This window comes from Mixophyes fleayi, chromosome 4 (genome assembly GCF_038048845.1).
Source record: "Mixophyes fleayi isolate aMixFle1 chromosome 4, aMixFle1.hap1, whole genome shotgun sequence".
In the NCBI taxonomy this organism is placed as follows: domain Eukaryota; kingdom Metazoa; phylum Chordata; class Amphibia; order Anura; family Limnodynastidae; genus Mixophyes; species Mixophyes fleayi.
Window position 1 is genome coordinate 94,963,328 of NC_134405.1, and position 17,597 is coordinate 94,980,924.

At 39.5% G+C, this 17,597-nt stretch overlaps 1 protein-coding gene across 2 annotated transcripts in view; it reads right to left on the reverse strand.

Moving 5' to 3' along the window:
- Positions 1 to 17,597, reverse strand: part of MFGE8 (milk fat globule EGF and factor V/VIII domain containing) — a 38,573-nt gene that overhangs the window by 12,019 nt on the left and 8,957 nt on the right. Inside the window, exons 3-8 of one of the 2 annotated variants that reach the window (XM_075207765.1) lie at positions 17,421 to 17,552; positions 10,467 to 10,580; positions 7,077 to 7,258; positions 6,481 to 6,636; positions 4,129 to 4,273; positions 2,023 to 2,207 (exon numbers count right to left, since the gene is read on the reverse strand). In XM_075207765.1, coding sequence (XP_075063866.1) covers positions 2,023 to 2,207; positions 4,129 to 4,273; positions 6,481 to 6,636; positions 7,077 to 7,258; positions 10,467 to 10,580; positions 17,421 to 17,552 — 914 coding nt within the window. Of the gene's footprint in view, positions 1 to 2,022; positions 2,226 to 4,128; positions 4,274 to 6,480; positions 6,637 to 7,076; positions 7,259 to 10,466; positions 10,581 to 17,420; positions 17,553 to 17,597 lie in introns of both variants that reach the window. The other variant, XM_075207764.1, reaches the window with a different exon arrangement.

Here is a 17,597-nt window from a genome sequence, read left to right on the forward strand (position 1 = left end):
GTAGAACCACTGATCCTGAAAAATTAGCAATCGAACCTCCACCACTGAAGTTCCCAGTGGAGGGGTGTAGAGTCATGCCATTTGCTTATTAGTCCGCTTGGAACCAGGATGTCGTCTCTGAACCACCCCCCATGGGGCAGAAGACTGACCTCTCCATGTTTTCCCAACCACCCGAAAGGAGCAAAATCTTTTGCTCTTTGTTTTAGGATTGGCCACTGGCAGAAAAGAAGTCTTAGCTCCTATGGCTTGGGAAATTAACTTTTCCAAAGCTGGGCCAAATAAGACAGAACCATCATAAGGCAGGGCCTCCAAGGCTTTCTAGGATTCGGCATCTGCCTCCCAAGGACGAAGCCAGAGAGTGCGTCTGACCGCCACTGCAAATGAGGAAGTCCTGGATAAATCCTGACCTGCGTCCAAAACCACATCCCCCAGGAATTCAGCACTATCCTTAATGTGGGCTGCCAGTGGGAATAATTTGGATCAGGGCATACCAGATTGAAGCCCATCACACATACACACAATGTGAGGGCCTATTTTTCCATGGCTTTAATTACCCATGCCGATGCCATAATAGGGCAAAGGGAAACACCAAATGCTAAATAAATGTATTTTAACAACCTCTCACTTCTCCTGTCCATTCTGTCTTTCAAACTTGCAGCACTAGGAATAATGGTAGCTTTAGGAAATGCGCGATGGGAGCATCCACACTTGGGTGTTTTTCCCATGACACAACCTCCGATTTTGTAAAAGGGCAATCCTCCTTCCCCTTAGTCAGCTTCACAAAATGGTGCCTGTATACAGAAACACTGGTGGGAGCTGCGATAACAACAGTTCCCTACCTGTAAACTTGCCCATGCTACCTGCATGTCCAGTCGTTGTCTGTGTCCTCAGCAAAGTCACTGGAACAGGTGCAGGCTTAGACCACTTGCTCCACTGCGCAAGGGGAGACTGGTGCTACAGCTGCGGCTCCCTGCACGGCCCGAACTCACACTGCCCTGGACAGGAGTTGGGTTCCTGGACACTATTATACTGTCAGGTAACCCTTTTACCAAGAGCCCACATTAGCTCAGGGGGGGTGGCACTAAAGCGTTGTCAGCGCTCTCTCTGAGTACAGTCGTGGTGTTCACAGTATGAAGTCTGCAATCATGAAGCTAAAAATAAACCTATTTTAAATAAAAAGTAAGTAAGAATTAATACTAGACTAAAAATGTGCCTTACTCGTTAGGCACTATTTAAAAAAAACCCTGAAATATCGGTCACAGGGAGCAGAGTGGAGGAAGCAGGCTAGACAACTTTGTTAGTGTCTTTTCCTCCACAGTGTCCTCTATACCCCAAGGTGAGCAGTGTCTCCCAACTGTAGATGTAAGAGAAAGTTGTCTGCTGCAAAGACAACACAGCTCGCCATTCAAACAACACCATACCTAGTGTAAAGTATGGGGGTGACAGCACTGTGCTTTGGGGCGCCTTCTCTTTAGCTGGGAAAGGGGCTATCATCAGGATAGAGGGCATAATGAATAGCTACAAATATCAAACCTGAAACTTGCTGGCCACTGTCAGAAAGATAAAGAGGAATTTCACCAGTCCAAAGCACACATACCAGTCATCCAAGGAAAGGCCCAGTTAGAGCCAGACCTCAATCCCATTGAAAAACCTGTGGAATGACCTAAAGGGTGGTTGCACAGGAGATCCCCTCGATATTTGATTGACTTTGAATTTTTTTTACAGGGCCGATTTGCAAAGCCCAGGTGTGTAAAGTTGTTAGAGACTTATACAAAAAGGTACTTCTGCAAAGTATTAGATTAGGGGGTATGCAAACTTATGCAACAATAGAACTGTAGGTTTCTTATTTTCATTTCATTCTCCCTAACAATTTGTTTTTCACATGAATTTAGTTGGCTGCAAGGTCACATTCAAGGTGGTACCAGGTCTGACATGATTTACATCACAAACACCTGCAATTTCAATAAGGGTGTGTAAGCATTTCCCAACATATTATAGATAAGTAGTGTACCATTGACATACCTGAAGCCATTCTGACTGATTATTCTCAAGGGCAGTCCAGGCATTGGATTTCCCAATCTTGTCTAGACGGGCATAATGCGGGTGCCAGGTTAATGCATCAATCCCCCATGTTTTGAAGACGCTTGATGCTGTTATTTGCTTATCAGAGATCAGATGAGATTTCATCCCAAGTGGATCAGAGCAACCTACCATGTTGAAATACACTGTAATACAATGGTTTACAAAAGGATGGGGAAAGGGGAGTGCTCAGAATTACAAGCTTTATGCAAGCGTGACATGTTTAGCAAAAGCAATAAAAACAAGACAACAAAATAAAACATAATAGTAAATATACGATTGGTGCTGTGGGACCTAATGCTGGTCATTAACAAACAGCAGCATGTGTGGCCACAAATCGAATGAGATTAAGGAGAATGATCGAAATTGACAGAATCATTATAAAACTTGTGGGCAAGTGTGATTGGACTGCTGTTTGCCAATCTGTTTGGCCCTCTTCTCTCAGGATGCACAAGTCCCAGTGATGCGGGAAGTTGTCCAGCTGCTCAATCGAGTGCCAAATTGAAATAGTGATCAGCTCATGGGCCAAGTAGCAGGATCGCAGTTTGTGCAGCCAGCTTAAAGCTCAATGTACAGCAACCGCATAGGACTCTAGGAAGTAGGAACCTTGCTGGGAAATTAGTTCCACTATTGTCAAGGATGATGCGGTTCTTTTGGTTGATCCCTAAGAAAGAAGGCCGCCAGTAGAAGCAGCAATTTGTTAGGTCAATTTGGTGGCTTTACATTGAACTGGCACTAATCAGAAAAAGACTAGTAATTGTAACTAGCTGTTCAGGACCAATTAGATGTTGATTAGGACTGGCGGAAAATCTAATTTGGCTAAGCATGATTTGCTAGTGTGCAGTCACTGGGGTCATTAATAAGCTTCCATGTTACCTGCCTGAGAGCTGAGCAATTACATCTGTCCAATTTGGTTACCCACTTAGATAACCAACATAGATACAGATCATGTCTTTCAGCTCTTAGGCTGAACATCTGGAGCTGCCGAATAGCTGGATCTCATCCAATTCCACCACTCACAGCGATCCTGACACTTGGTTCTTTGGCCAAGGAGCAGAATGTTCAAATCATTCCCGTTACAAAAACGGTTGTTGACAATCTGCAGTACATCCATGTTTCAAGGAGGAAGAAAGCTTTCCCTTTTCTTTTTTTTACATCCCTGATTCTAAAAATGTATGGAATTCTATGGATTGTTGGTCTGCAAACACACTACCCACAAGTTGCTAGTTTAATAGACTACTACCTTATTAGTGTAGTAGCTGATTAACTCACACCATAAATTAGCATGTAATTAAAAGTATGACTAAACCTCCAGCTTACTTGAATCACCATCCCGTTAAATACACACAGCAGTGTGATTTGTCTATAAGTGAGTTTTACACAATAACAGATCATCACATTGACTCAGCAGGCACCGCTCTGGCTGACCACGCTCCATAAACATGTTTACGATTAAATTACAGTGATGTGCAATTTCATTCTGTGCCATTAGATGGAGACACTGATAGAAGGAATTAGAATAGCTAAACAGCCAATATAAGCATAATATTGTGTTTTTTCATTGTTGATGCATTGTCTTTGATTGTAACATGAAGCATTGCAGAAATCAATAAAACAAGTTATTTATGTTTTGTCTTTTTTTTTTTTTAGGAGTTCCATCATAAAACATATTATCACACCAACTGATGTAATTACTAGATTACTACTTACTAGATTACTTACTAGATTACTACTAATTACTAAGGTAGATTCTGTTATTTCATTACTTATGAACAGACAGACAGATCAGGGAAGCACAACATATGTTTCTTACACACCTAAAAACAAATAATGCATGATCTAGGGCAGTGACTAATTGTACGTGGTAGTTTACCAGTTTTCAGATCCTCAAAACAGTGATTTCACATAAGAGCAAAAATGTGAAAATCTGTATTGCTTGGGGTGGGGAAGTGAGTGATGTTTATGGTGTTAAATATACTATAGGACAGAAAATGCAAGAAGCCCCTTACAAAAATAAATAAATCATCAGAACCAAATAAAATATATTACCATTCAATTCACAGCCGAAGAGCTCAAAACGCAGGGTGCAGGCTCTGTGACAGCTCACAGGGTAGACACGGATGTACTGTGCGGAAAACGGAGGGCTGAATATATTGGCCTTTCTGCCGTCATTATCTACGTTTCCACGGAAAATCTACAGGGATAACAAAGTAGTAGCATAAACGAAACTTCCTTTAGGAGTCCTCTATTTCATTTTAAAATTCTCATTTTCTTGTAGTAACCACCTCGCACACATTGAGGGACAAGAGAGCGATGTTGAATAGACCATTATAACCTTACAGGGACATACAGTGAAACACAGGAAAGATAGGGAAATGAAACAGAGAGCAAACATGCTTGTTTTGTACTCTCCAGCAACCACAGAACACCAGGGCTAAGCTGAGAGGGAACTGACCTAGGGCTAGGCATTGTAGCAAAATACTAATTATCACAAATTCAGTTCAGTCGATATAGAAAATATTATACAAACATTTTATAAATATCATTACTAGTGGGTGTAGCAAGAACAGCAAGGTCAATGAGTAGGACTATGGGGTATATTTACCAGACTGCAGGTTTAAAAGAGTGGAGATGTTGCCTATAGCAACCAAACAGATTCTAACGTTCATCAATTTAGTACATTCTAAAAAATGAAAGCTAGAACCTGATTGGTTGCTATAAGCAACATCTCCACTTTTTAAAACCTACAGTTTAGTAATTATACCCCAATATCTCTTAGACAAGAGAGTTAAACATGCTGTGAGGAGAGTGAATAAGTGACAGAGGGTGGAGTGATGAGGGGAGATGTAATGGGCAAAAAATAAATGCATATAAAAAAGTACCAACAATGTGCAAAAGCAGAAAAGATCCTCTTGTGGGGAAGTTATACAGGGACTAGATCAGAAATAGAGGAAGGGAGCTGCAGCACTGTGTAGGACTGTGAATAAAATATAAAGTTGCAACATTAGTAAGATAACAAGCTTAGTGTCCCTTCTTAGACCTGTAAAACAAAGTCACAAGTGTGCATTAACAAGCACCGAAGTCTGTGCACCCACAAAGAATCTCTTCTTGTCCACTGCATTTTATGGTGTACGCCCACCTCACAGTATTTCTAAACACTGCTGTTCAGGCAAATAATGGAAACAATATAAATGTAACAACAAAGTCCAACATAATACCGTTTCAGGACCAACCGTCATTAATTTCAACTTCAAATTAAATTTTTCTCCAAAAATACTGTCCAGTTTCTCTAATAGCATAGGTTCCTACAGACATATATCAATGGCTCCTAAAAAATTTCAGTATAGCACTACATTTAACGCAGAGCAAAGAACGTAAACCACCTATGTACGACCTACAATATGCAGAGCATATGCTAGTAACTTAATAGTCTATAAAGCAAATGGAGTTGAGACATTTTCACTATATAAAAACATTGGGTCCAAATTTTAAAGTGTAATATATTAAACACTTGCACAATCTTATAAAGGAGAGGTGCAATGATTTGGAAGAGAATGTAATATTTGTGAATTCACAATAATACAGGGAAAGCCTGTTTGAGTATATGAGCAAGACGATTCTGCTATGTGTTCATATCATGCTAAAAGAACATTAATAATTGCTATCTTTATCCTAGTGTGAAAGTCTGTTTATTAAGTATAGGGTAACAAGGAATTGAACGAGTTAAAGGAAAAAAATAATAAAAATAAACTTGCTAACGAAGAAACATATGTATGTGACCAAGGTGTTAATATTACTATTCCAAGATACATCTGGGAAGGAAATGGGTAAAGGGAGGTTCTATATTGAGGAAATACTTTACTGTATAATCGCAACTCCAATCCATTAACGTGTTATATTTGCCAAGATAGTAAAGTCTTCTGCTCTCACATTCTTACAGGGCCCAATGATTGTTAATAAATAATCATATATATTGCTGAATGGTGGAAACTACCCTTTATGAGGGAGAGAGATAAAAAAAAAAAATGGTGTAATAGGAAGTGGGAAAACTGGAAATAACATTACATATGTCCCTGTTTTATGAATGTCCTTTTTTCCCCCACTGTCCAGCGCTAATAATAATACAGCATAAACAGTGACAGCACAAAGCTTAAAATAAACCACACAAAGTATAAAATGCAAGCTATGGAGAGGCCAACCTGGACAGAAAAGTAAACATGAGAAGCATCTATGAAGGTATTGTTAAACAAAACATAAAAATAACACCGTTATGCTTTCAGGCTTCCATTTAGAACAAGTTACTTCCTCAAGCTACCCAAACCCATGTTACATTCGCAGATATTGCAATGCATTCAATATCAGAATAAATCAGTCATAACAAAACATTAAGCAAACCCTCACCTTGTCTTTGTCCTGCCCCTCGCTCTTATAAACGGTGAACTCATGCCCATCAGCGCTGTACGCCACCTTAAATTCCTTCAGGTACTCTGCCTTGCCCATCCGGCTGGCTCCCTGGGTGATGATTCCAGACACCTTCATCTGTCTTAACAGGTTAACCTGTGGAGAGAAGGTAACAATACCATATGCATAACAGGTACTGGCATAAAAAGCAGAGAAGGAACAAGACTGTAGAACTCAGTAGAGAAGTTCTGCACCCTGGGATACAAGCACCAGTCAGCTACATACAGGAGGCAGCCAATCGGTCAGTTAAACCAAGGTTCATGAGAAGGGAAAATACATTCAGAAAACTTACTGGAGGCATACAAGTAAAGAAACATAAGGCTACAATAATATTGTTTTCAAAGTACATGCAAAATATAGACATATAAGGCATTATGGAAATATAGACTAATAAAGAAAGAAGTAGCATAAAAGATCAGTGGAAATGTTGTTTGCAAAATCAATAAACTTAAGAGACCCATTGACAATCAATGTAATACAATTCTGTGTACAAATAAAAATAAAAAACAAAGAAAACAACAAAAAACAGTAGTTACCTGAATCCATGGATGTTGGTCATAACCCCCGGATGTCCACGCATTAACCAACCCCTTGCTGTTCAGCCGGGCAAGGTTTGGGCCCCAACGCTGCAGACCAAGGAAGCTATGGTACAATGAGGATGCTGTAATCTGGGCATCGGATATGACACCACCCTCCATTCCCAGTGCGTTAGCACAACCTAGAGGAATAAATGTATGTTAATGGTAGTGGATGCACAAGAAAGTGGATTTACATGAAGAAATATATTGATTACATACATAAGTACTCTCTATTCCACAATTCATGTAAATATTAAAATCAGGGATAAATGAAATCTAGAAGGCAGGTAGTCCTTTAAAATGTTCAATTTACATATTACCTTTTGTGGGGTGAAAAAATTCAAGAACTTTTTTATCATTAGGAGATGGCAGTTTGACGGATTTAAGGGTTTTTTCCTATTTATCAATGCCCACTGACCAGTAAAGACTATTGCCAGCGATAACCTTTGCCGAAGCCTCCGGCGATGTTTCCCCATGCAAAGCATGAGGAAGCCTATTTACAATAGCAATAAGCAGCAATGAAAAGTGTGCACAGCAAAATCAGCTTAGATCCAGCTAAACTTCTTCATTTGTGCACCAGGATTACTGTGAGGTGTTTACAGAAGAGCAGAAAGTTGGACTGGCGGTCTCATCCGGCACGGATATTGGGACTCACGGTGTGCCTCCATACTGCACAGCAGAGATGTGCATTTCTAGACGCATTTTGCACAATGAATAACAAACACACAAGAATGTCATTGCGTAATAAACATAGTCCCAATGTTCCCTCACCCTGATGGGTAGTTAAGCCATACATCAAGCCAAACGAAACACTATTCATGAGAGGCTAGATTATGACGGGACATTGACACTTGCACAGTGGATCTCTCCACTCTGCACACCCTGGTGCAGTTCTAGTATGAGAGGCTGACTCTCGAGAGGTGCTTTCTGTGACAGCTCACCTTGATGAGGTTTCCCACGTAATCCAAGGTGATAATGGCAGGAACTGTAATTGAAACTCTGGCTCCTCAATGGTCACTATGATCTCCTCATTTAGTACTTCAAATCCTAACAGTATCTGCCCGTAATTATTTGGTACAAGGCACGGAGCTTACTAGGATGTTATGTGCTAAATTACTGCTCCAGCCACTCCTGTGTCAAACCAGTTAAACTTGGACTGACAACACCTATTCCTTATGCAGTCTCTGGCTCTATTTGTCAGGCTTTAAAGCACCATGTTCCTCTATGTGTAAATGCAGCACTAGCATTTACATAGGAATCATGGATCCAGATGGTGAATGTACACAGCTTTTTAGGAATACTTGACAGATCAATAGAATAGCATGCATGGATTTTTGCAATTATTATTAGTCTGCTTTTTTTTTCTTCTTAAAATCCAGTGTACACTGATCACCCATTCCTATAGGAATACATGATCTCAATGCTGTACTGACTTAGGGATGTATTCATAAATTGCTGAGTGCAGAGCTTTAAAGTTGGATAAATACCGCTCATGTAAACTTGACCTAAGGCTAGTGTTTTATATTTGGGTCAATAAAGTTTAAATATATTTTAATGATTCAGCTACATAAAAGTGGAACCAAGATCGATAAAAGATGACAGTGATATGTCAGTAGTTAGGACATTATTATTCAGTCTTTCCTTGAATTTAGTCTACTGTCAAATTTGCTGTGAATAACTGGCCTATAACGTTTATAGTGTAAAATTAAAGTCCTTTTAAAATATGCATTTAGGACTTGTGTGAATAAATAACTTAAAATGATGAGTTGTAATGCCAGTGTGTATGTAGCTTAAAGCAATATTTTGATTTGAAAGTAAAACCTCAGAAGGTCACCTTAGTTTTTGCTTTATTTCATTTATATTTTTAATTGAATAAATTTAAGTTATTTATTTATATAAGAGTTGAAATAGGGGTCATGAGTTCAATTCCCGACCATGGCCTTATCTGTGTGGAGTTTGTATGTTCTCCCTGTGTTTGCGTGGGTTTCCTCCGGGTGCTCCGGTTTCCTCCCACACTCCAAAAACATACTAGTAGGTTAATTGGCTGCTATCAAAAATTGACCCTAGTCTCTACCTGTCTGTCTGTCTGTCTGTGTGAGTGTGTATCTATATTAGGGAATTTAGACTGTAAGCTCCAATGGGGCAGGGACAGATGTGAATGAGTTCTCTGTACAGCGCTGCGGAATCAGTGGCGCTATATAAATAAATGATGATGATGATGATGATGATTTATATTTTTAATTGAATAAATTTAAGTTATTTATTTATATAAGAGTTGAAATACTTATTTTTTTACCCAAGTAAATTATACGTTATTACTTTTTTAACCTTTAAACACTATTGTTTTGATTTTTAGGAGTAAGGGTAAACACATGACACAGACTTAGACATACACCTGTTCTTAGAGCATGTGAACAGATTTTCTCCTGCCAGGGGACTGTGGCAGAGAAGATCCGAGTCTAGTAAGTTCTCTCTCAAGCAGGAGCCACCACCGATTCCATCACTGGCTTTTCCAGTTATCACCTTGGGCCCCATTGTGAAGCATGGGGATAGAGATGTGTCTAATTAGTAATCGGGTGATCAAGAGGATACCTAATCGCTATTTACATGCAAAGTGGGAGAATTTCTAAGTTGTGGCAACCTAAGTGTGAAACAAACTGTGAAGTTCAGCCATTGTCACTGGCAGTGAAAAGGTTAACGCAACTAGAAAGAAAAAAACAGAACATGTAAAAAATTAGATCAAAAAGTTTGAACGTGCCTCTTATATAATAATATAAAAAGGAGAAGAGGGACACTCATGACCAATTTAAATACTTTAATGCCATCAGCTGGGAAAGAACACAATAGTGTGTTATTTGGCAAAGATGGCATCACAACACTGGACGTAAGGTTATAATGTGATACAACCAATATGGTGACGCCCTCTTGCCAGCAGTAACACCCGCTATTTTAGTCCCTCTGCAGTTTAAGGATATGATTTTCTGAGAGGGGAGTTAACAGAAATGAAATTATCTGCTGCTTCAATAGAGACCATTAAAAGTGAGCACGTTCGCTTAGACCACTGTCTCCCAACGCCAGTCCTCAGGGACCCCTAACAGTGCAGGTTTTCCAGGTGACCAGTGATAGAATTATACCACCTGTGGATCTTTCAAAATGTGTCAGTCAGTAATGAATACACCTGTGCTCCAGCAGAGAGATATGGAAAACCTGCACTGTTAGGGGTCCATGAGGACTGGCGTTCGGAAACACTGGCTTAGACACTATCTCAATGTACAGAGCTGCTTAATATTCAAGTATTTTATAAATAAAAGGATGATAATAATAACAATAATAATAATAATGACTCACGAAGTTGGCAAGATTTCCCAATATATGGCGACGCGCATCTACAACTGTAATCGTCGTCGAGGTGGCTGCAGATCCCTCCATTTTTACAAGGGTCTGAAGAACAATGATTCCGATCTATGAAAAACAGAGGATATAGAATTGCAATGTGAATGAAACATTTTTTTTTTCTATCCCTATTCAATAAAGCATTGATTTATGAGGTCATTAGAGCACTGTATTGTTTCATGAAGTGGTTCTATGACATTAGTATTGAGATTACCATCTACACTATAAAAGAACAGAAGTGGATAGTATTTCCATTAGTTCCTAGGTAACCAGTTCATAACACAGAAGTACTCCTGGAAGAACTAATGGTGAAAAAGTGTAGCTCATAGAAATCTATATGTTTATATCATTTTTGTTGTACAGTTTAGAAAATAAAGGCTGATTGGTTGCTATAGGTTACATTTTCTACAGTGTACTGTGCACCAGTTTTTATAAATGTTCCGCAAGCAGGCAGGTAGTTTAAAGCCCCAAGTCCCACATACACCATGTTTGATTGCTTGCTTTCATTTTTTAGTCCCATGGTTACCCTGACCCCTGCTTGGTTCTGGTTCCAATTCTCTGGATTGCCTTCTGCCCCAATTATTAAACAAAACTTAATTTATAGACATCTATGGTTTGATTTCTTTGCATGTGTGGATTGCAAGGGTTGTTGCTGACATTTGGTGTAAATTTCATTACAATAGCCACATTAAATATATATTTATTGAGAAAAATGTTGATGTGTTCAATACTTATTTCACCCGCTGTATTGTTTTATTGTCTTTGACATTTTATGGATATTGCATGGCCTTCAGAATTTAGCTTACCACTCATCATGTTGGTGATCATGTGTTGAGGCTTGTAGTCCATGGAGAACTCCCCCATCCCTCCCTCACACGCCACCCCTCAAAAATCTAGGGCCATGGTTACCCCAAGATTTGGCAGGTCAAAGGCACTGCTGGACTAAGATCCTTTGCAGTCTGTGTGATAATGATCCTAGCAGTCACGTCTTCTCATCGTGCCCTTATATGCTGCTCTGAGAGATCATGTCCCTTAACACTATATTCTAGTATAGGTTTTTTAAGTGTGGACAAAAGCAAACATTTGAAAGAAGCACCTGAAAGTCCTAGTTACACCACTGCAACTGCCTTGACAAGGGGAGTAGGGGGGCATTTGGTTATTTTGCCACTACAGAAAGAAGGATACCACCTACACGTGGCTGTGTGACTGGTTACTTTTATTGGCCACAGTTATTTGGTAGATTTTACCAAAAGGCCAAAAGGAGAGGAATATGATGTATTGGACTACAGATGATGGCTCCTAAACGGTTACTATTATCTATATACCTTCAATAACCTCCCAGTAATAACATGCTATTGTAATCATGTGGGGCGTGCTGCTGTGCTGTGTTGTTCTTAGGATCAAAGGTCGCCAGCCGTGCCCTACAGGCCTCTCTCATTAATCTGATAGGGAGATTCAGTCCCAACATGAGAACTCAATATCCAGGCTGTATTATTAGTTAGTAATATCTAAGCAAATCATATTTCTCAATGACCAGAACAATCTCTTTCAACATGAGAATCTTTATATGAATGAGGCATTAAGCCAATAAAAAGAATGTCCAGTAAAAATGTTCTGTCTCAAGTAATAAAATCAACTTCATTTAAATGCTTTAAATACAAAAATTAGCCAAGGTGATCTCCAAAATCAATTTCAATTTCGAAATGGAAACCCTGGGTTTCCCATATTCCAAGTCAACATCGTCCCCGTTGATTAAGTGGAGAGCCTGGCACAATTATGTGACAGATGGGGAGGGAAATCCATCACGTTCTCTACCCTCGCCCTCTAATGAAGCTGGTGAATGAACCTTTGTTTGTTGGTGTGTAAGGTATTAGTCAAGCCTAATGTATACAACGAATAGTCAGATACATTTGATTTTGATTCTGTATGTTTTCGAGTGCATTGTGTTTGTGTTCCATCCCCTTTATGTACCCTTTCCCCCCTTTTTTTTTTCTTCTGTACCCCTTTTGAAAAACTTTAAAAACCAATAAAAAAAAATATTCGTTAAATACAAAAATTAATTATAAAATGATCTTATAGCAAAAAATAATAAAAAAAAAAAGGTTTTTCACGGACTGTGTTTTCTAATCTCAAGAGGATTTCTTGAATGATACGTTTTGTTCAATGAGATTGTCCTCCCATGGTTCTCAGCACATACTGTAATCATTTCACATCATTACCGGCCCCAGGAAAAGCCTTAAAGAGTTTATGTTTGGAGAGGATTTTTCTGCACATTCCATTCCTAAACCCTCTGTAGTTTGTCACATGGAAGTAAAAATAAACTGAAAATAACAGAGTGCAATCTGCAGGACTGTTTTACAAGTGCTACCAGTTGTTATTGATTTCCAGAGACAATTCCCATATATAGAGAGAAAGATAGATAGATAGATAGACACATACAAGTAAATACAGTTGTCGTAACCTATTGATCCCTATGACATGCCGTGTACGCTGACCAAGTAAACATGAGAAAATTGTGCAAACACTACTGTTTCACTGTCATTTCCTTTTGAAAGCGTACGGACAAGTCAAAAATGAAAGTCAGGGTGGAACTGCTGGACATAGAGACTGAAGATTGGAGAATTGCTAGTGTAGCTCACAGTGATCACAAAAGGTTGGCAACTATTGGTAAGAGATTATATCTTCACCAACAAAGAATGTATTGAAAGTTCTGCTTGAAAAAACCCCAAAAACAAACCAAAAACATAGTAAATGGTGTTCAGTGTTCGGAGAGGCCGGTAACAACTCAGTTTAATTTTTGGTCCGACCCTATGAGTCAGTGCGGAATGTCTGAAACAGGTCAGAGTATTTCATATTCATATAAGTACTCTTTTCGACATATCTTAGTGCCATCAATAAATCCTAGGTTTTACTACTTACTTTCAGATAGCTTACATAGGATCTTGCAATCAACCATCCAGTAACAGTTGGGACAACATAGAGAGCTCTTCATCTAACTCATGCTGGGAATATCTGTGATTATAGCTATATATTTGTTCTGAACAATTACTCAATATTTTGTTACAGATTATTTACTTAAAATTGTATGGGGCAGAATTAGCTGTGAGGTGCCACCACACATCGCCTAACCTTGCAGGCTAATAAGGTACAGAAATCTCTGCTTATTCTCCCCTCGCATATCGATGGGACGTGAGGGAAAATGAACGGAGGTTCTATAAAAACTCTGATGCAATTCGTCTCTGTGGACTGTTCCGGAGACATATCACGTCCCCCGGCGCCGAATTCAATCTGCCCTTATAGGTCTCACTCTATTGTCTCTGAAATAACTATTTTTGAGAGCTTATCCATCATCATGAGATCTGTCCCAATTAAGCTCTAACTCCCCTAAGCATGGAACCTGAAGGTGTAGATTTTTTTTATTTTCTCTATCATTTCACCATCATAGACCCAGTAAAAATGAAAAAAGCAAAAAACAAAAACAAACAAAATAACCTATGAATATTCTACATGCTTACCAAAAAACGACGTACAGTTAACAATTGTGATCCATTGTTAGTCATTTGTACAACTAAGAGTACATAAAGGCAACACTTTTTTTTTTTTTTTTTTTTGTAATATATCTTTACACTCCTAAAATACACTCCACTCACTTGAATTCTAAAAATAAAGATCTCAAAAGCACAGGAACATTATTAATATATAATTTATAGACCACACCAGATACATGCATGGAAAATGAACAATGTCTCTGGGAAAGTCTCCTATGGCACTTTTTAAAGGAGAAAAAATGTCCGTCTGTATGTACAATACAACGGCAAGCAGCTAAAAGTGGTCTGCAGAAATTGCATTTCGCCAGCAAAGGGTGAAGAAAGAATGCAAACAGTGCCCATAAATCCAGCCTGGAGGTATTTCCGGAAAGTGTTTTATCATGAGTCACACAGCCAAAGGCCTGCTAGAGAATTTTGTTCCCAGCTTGTTTATGGATGAAAAATATTTTCATCCCACACAGAAAAAAAACAAAAAACCTAGGTTACAGCAAACCACAGGATCTTTTTCTGTTGTACAATCTATCCTTTAACCTAAACAGGAGGATACGATTTAAATAACCCATGACTAAGAGACCTGTGGCTGTTTTACCCATCAAAGTTATCAACCGGAAAGCCACCAACTGTTACTCATATATGTACTACTGGCGTCTATTGTAATTCAGGACATTTCTGTACAGTCTAACAAGAAAAGTTGAGTAGAATGCCGACTATTACATTATTATTATTTGTACTGCATATGAAAGGGAAATGGTAGTGAATTCCTGTACAACTTAAAACAACCTACTTACTGAAACAAAAGTGGCAAAAATGTATTATATATAATGTTATACTCCCTCTTAGAAGTTGATTATGAACATTATAGACGTCAATATAAACTTTAAAAATATACACTTCGGGGGAGATACAATTCAGGTGCGGAGCGGTTCCAGAACAGTCCACGAAGACACCCTGTGGCCAGTTGAAAAATGTTTTTCTATATTATTATTTATCTTTATTTATAGGGCGCCACATGAGGTCAGCAGTGCCATGTAAAGGGCAAACAACAAGACAGTACATGGTATAGTAGTATAAGACAGTGAACAAATAAAACTACAACTCTCAACACAGCTACCGATAGCTTGGATGGGTAATGCGGTGCATATGAAACCTGTGCTCATTAGTGTGGGTGCAACCAGCAGGTTCAGAGCCAATGGAGGAGTGGAGTCAAGTGGCAGAGAGCCCAAGGATGAGGTGCACGCGGTAGCTGGTGAGCAAAAGTTATAGGCATTGAGAACAGAAGGGAAGAGGGCACTGCTCACTAGAGCTTACAATCTAAAGAGAAAGAGGCAGACAAACGGTTGGCACATGGGGGTGAGCCAGTGTAAGGGGATCTGAGGTTAAGAAGCAAGAGTGGGAGAGATGGAGGATGAAAGAGTGTGAGGCATACTACATGGTGAAATGGTTAAGTGGAGGACTGGTAGGCTTTTTTAAACAGGTGGGTTTTTTTAATAACCGTTTGAAGCTATAGAGGCTAGAGGATAGTCTGATAGAACCAATTGTAAAGCGCTACGGAATTTGCAGGTGCTATATAAATAAATGATGATGATGATAGAACGAGAGAGACTGCTCCAGAGATAAGCAGTGGAGTTGGAGAGGATCTTGTACGCAAGGATGAGGAGTTTGAAGAGCATTCTGTAGGGGAAGGGGAGCCAGTGTAAGCCTTGGCAGATGTGGAGTGCAGAGAGAGGAAGATAAGTCTAGATGAAGCATTAAGTATTGATCGAAGAGAAGCGAGATGGGAAAGTAAGGAGAAGGTTGCAGTAGTCAAGGTGAGAAATAATCAGTGAGTGGATAAGAGTTTTGGCGGCATCCTGGGAAAGGAGGGGTCTGATACAAGAGATGTTGCGGAGCTGGAAGCGACAGGATTGAGCAAGAGATTGAAGGTGGGATGCGAAGGGGAGGGAAGAGTCAAGAATGACACCCAGTGGAATTGGTGAACAGGGGAGATAGTGGTGTTGATGACAGTGATAGAGAGGGGAGGAGCCTCTTGATAGAGGTAAGACAATGAGTTCAGTTTTGACCATGTTAGGTTTGAGAAAGCGTAAGGACATTAAGGAGAAGATGGTGGAGAGGCAACTGGACACCCGAGAGAGAAGGGAAGGGGACAGATCAGATGAAAGGTACAGTTGAGTATCATCGGCATAGAGGCGATACTGAAGGCCGAAGGAACTGATGAGATCACCCAGGGAGGAGGTGTACAGAGATAAGAGCAGAGGGACAAGGACAGAACCCGGTGGGACTCCTACAGGAAGGGTGAAAGGCAGTTTCTGTGAAGTGGAGGTGGTCGAAGGCAGATTGGAGTGGATTAAGGAGGGTTTTGTCAGAGAGGTAGCTGATGAGACGGTTGTAGACTAACTGCTTAAGTATTTTGGATCCAAATGGGAGAAGAGAAATGGGGCTGTAGTTAGAGAGTAAAGTGGGGTCAAGATTGGGTTTTTAAGAATGGGTGAGGTAAGAGTATACAAAAAAAAGGGGGCAAGGTAGGATGAGAGGATGAACTTGAAATGAAGGAAGTCTGCCAAGGAATGAGATTTCCTCCAGTGGCGTTCGGTGGTATGTGGTCATTTTTTACAGAAGCCTGTGCATTTGGAGAGCCAAGGTTGGAGTTTACAATGGTGAAAGTGTACAGAAAAAGATTCAAGAGCATTGGTGAGGGTGTGGTTGTAGAGGGTGGCCACCTGGTTGGGGCAGGCCAGGCTGGATAGAGGGAAGAGGAGTGTTTCATTGAAGAGAACAAAATAGCAGGATCAAGAGCATCAAAGATACATCATACATATAGATGTTTTCTAAAACTACTACATGCGATTACAAGAGTTATTCGGAGGAGGAACAAATCAATAAATAAAATGGAAATTATTCTTTACGTTCTAACAAAATAAACTTGCAAAGTTCAAATATATTGAATCATACAAAACATATTTCAACCGAACTCCTAATTTTCATAGGAAAGGGGTATGTTGCAATAATTAGCATTGTTTGGAGTGTATTGGGGTGTGGACTGGTTGCCTAATTTCGTCTGATTTTTCAGTTGAAAATGTTGATATCCACTGCATGTTTCAGACCCTGTTTTAATGATACTTGACCTTTAAATTTACCAAAAAATCCAGATTAAAATCTTTAAATAATACAGTGCATCTGTTACCTATACCCAGTAGAGGCAGCCAGTATGTGGCCTGAACCAATAGTAATGAGAATGCAGTCTGTGCGTTCACCAAGGCTCTTAGTGACTACTTTTCAATAAGTTCTCAAGAGACAAGTTATATGTGAGTCATAGGATAGTATTAGAAATATTGCTAATATCAATGTACAGATTAATACTCACTGTTTTCACATCTCTCTCCATAATAGCCAGGAAGACACTTGCAGGAGTACTGTGCAAAGGTATCTCCTCTGCGAGTGTTGGACAATACCAGACACTCTCCATTGTTGTAGCAAGGATTTGGTTGACAAGGGCCTAGAAAACAATGTAACAAGTCAGTTAATAGGAAAAAATAGTAAA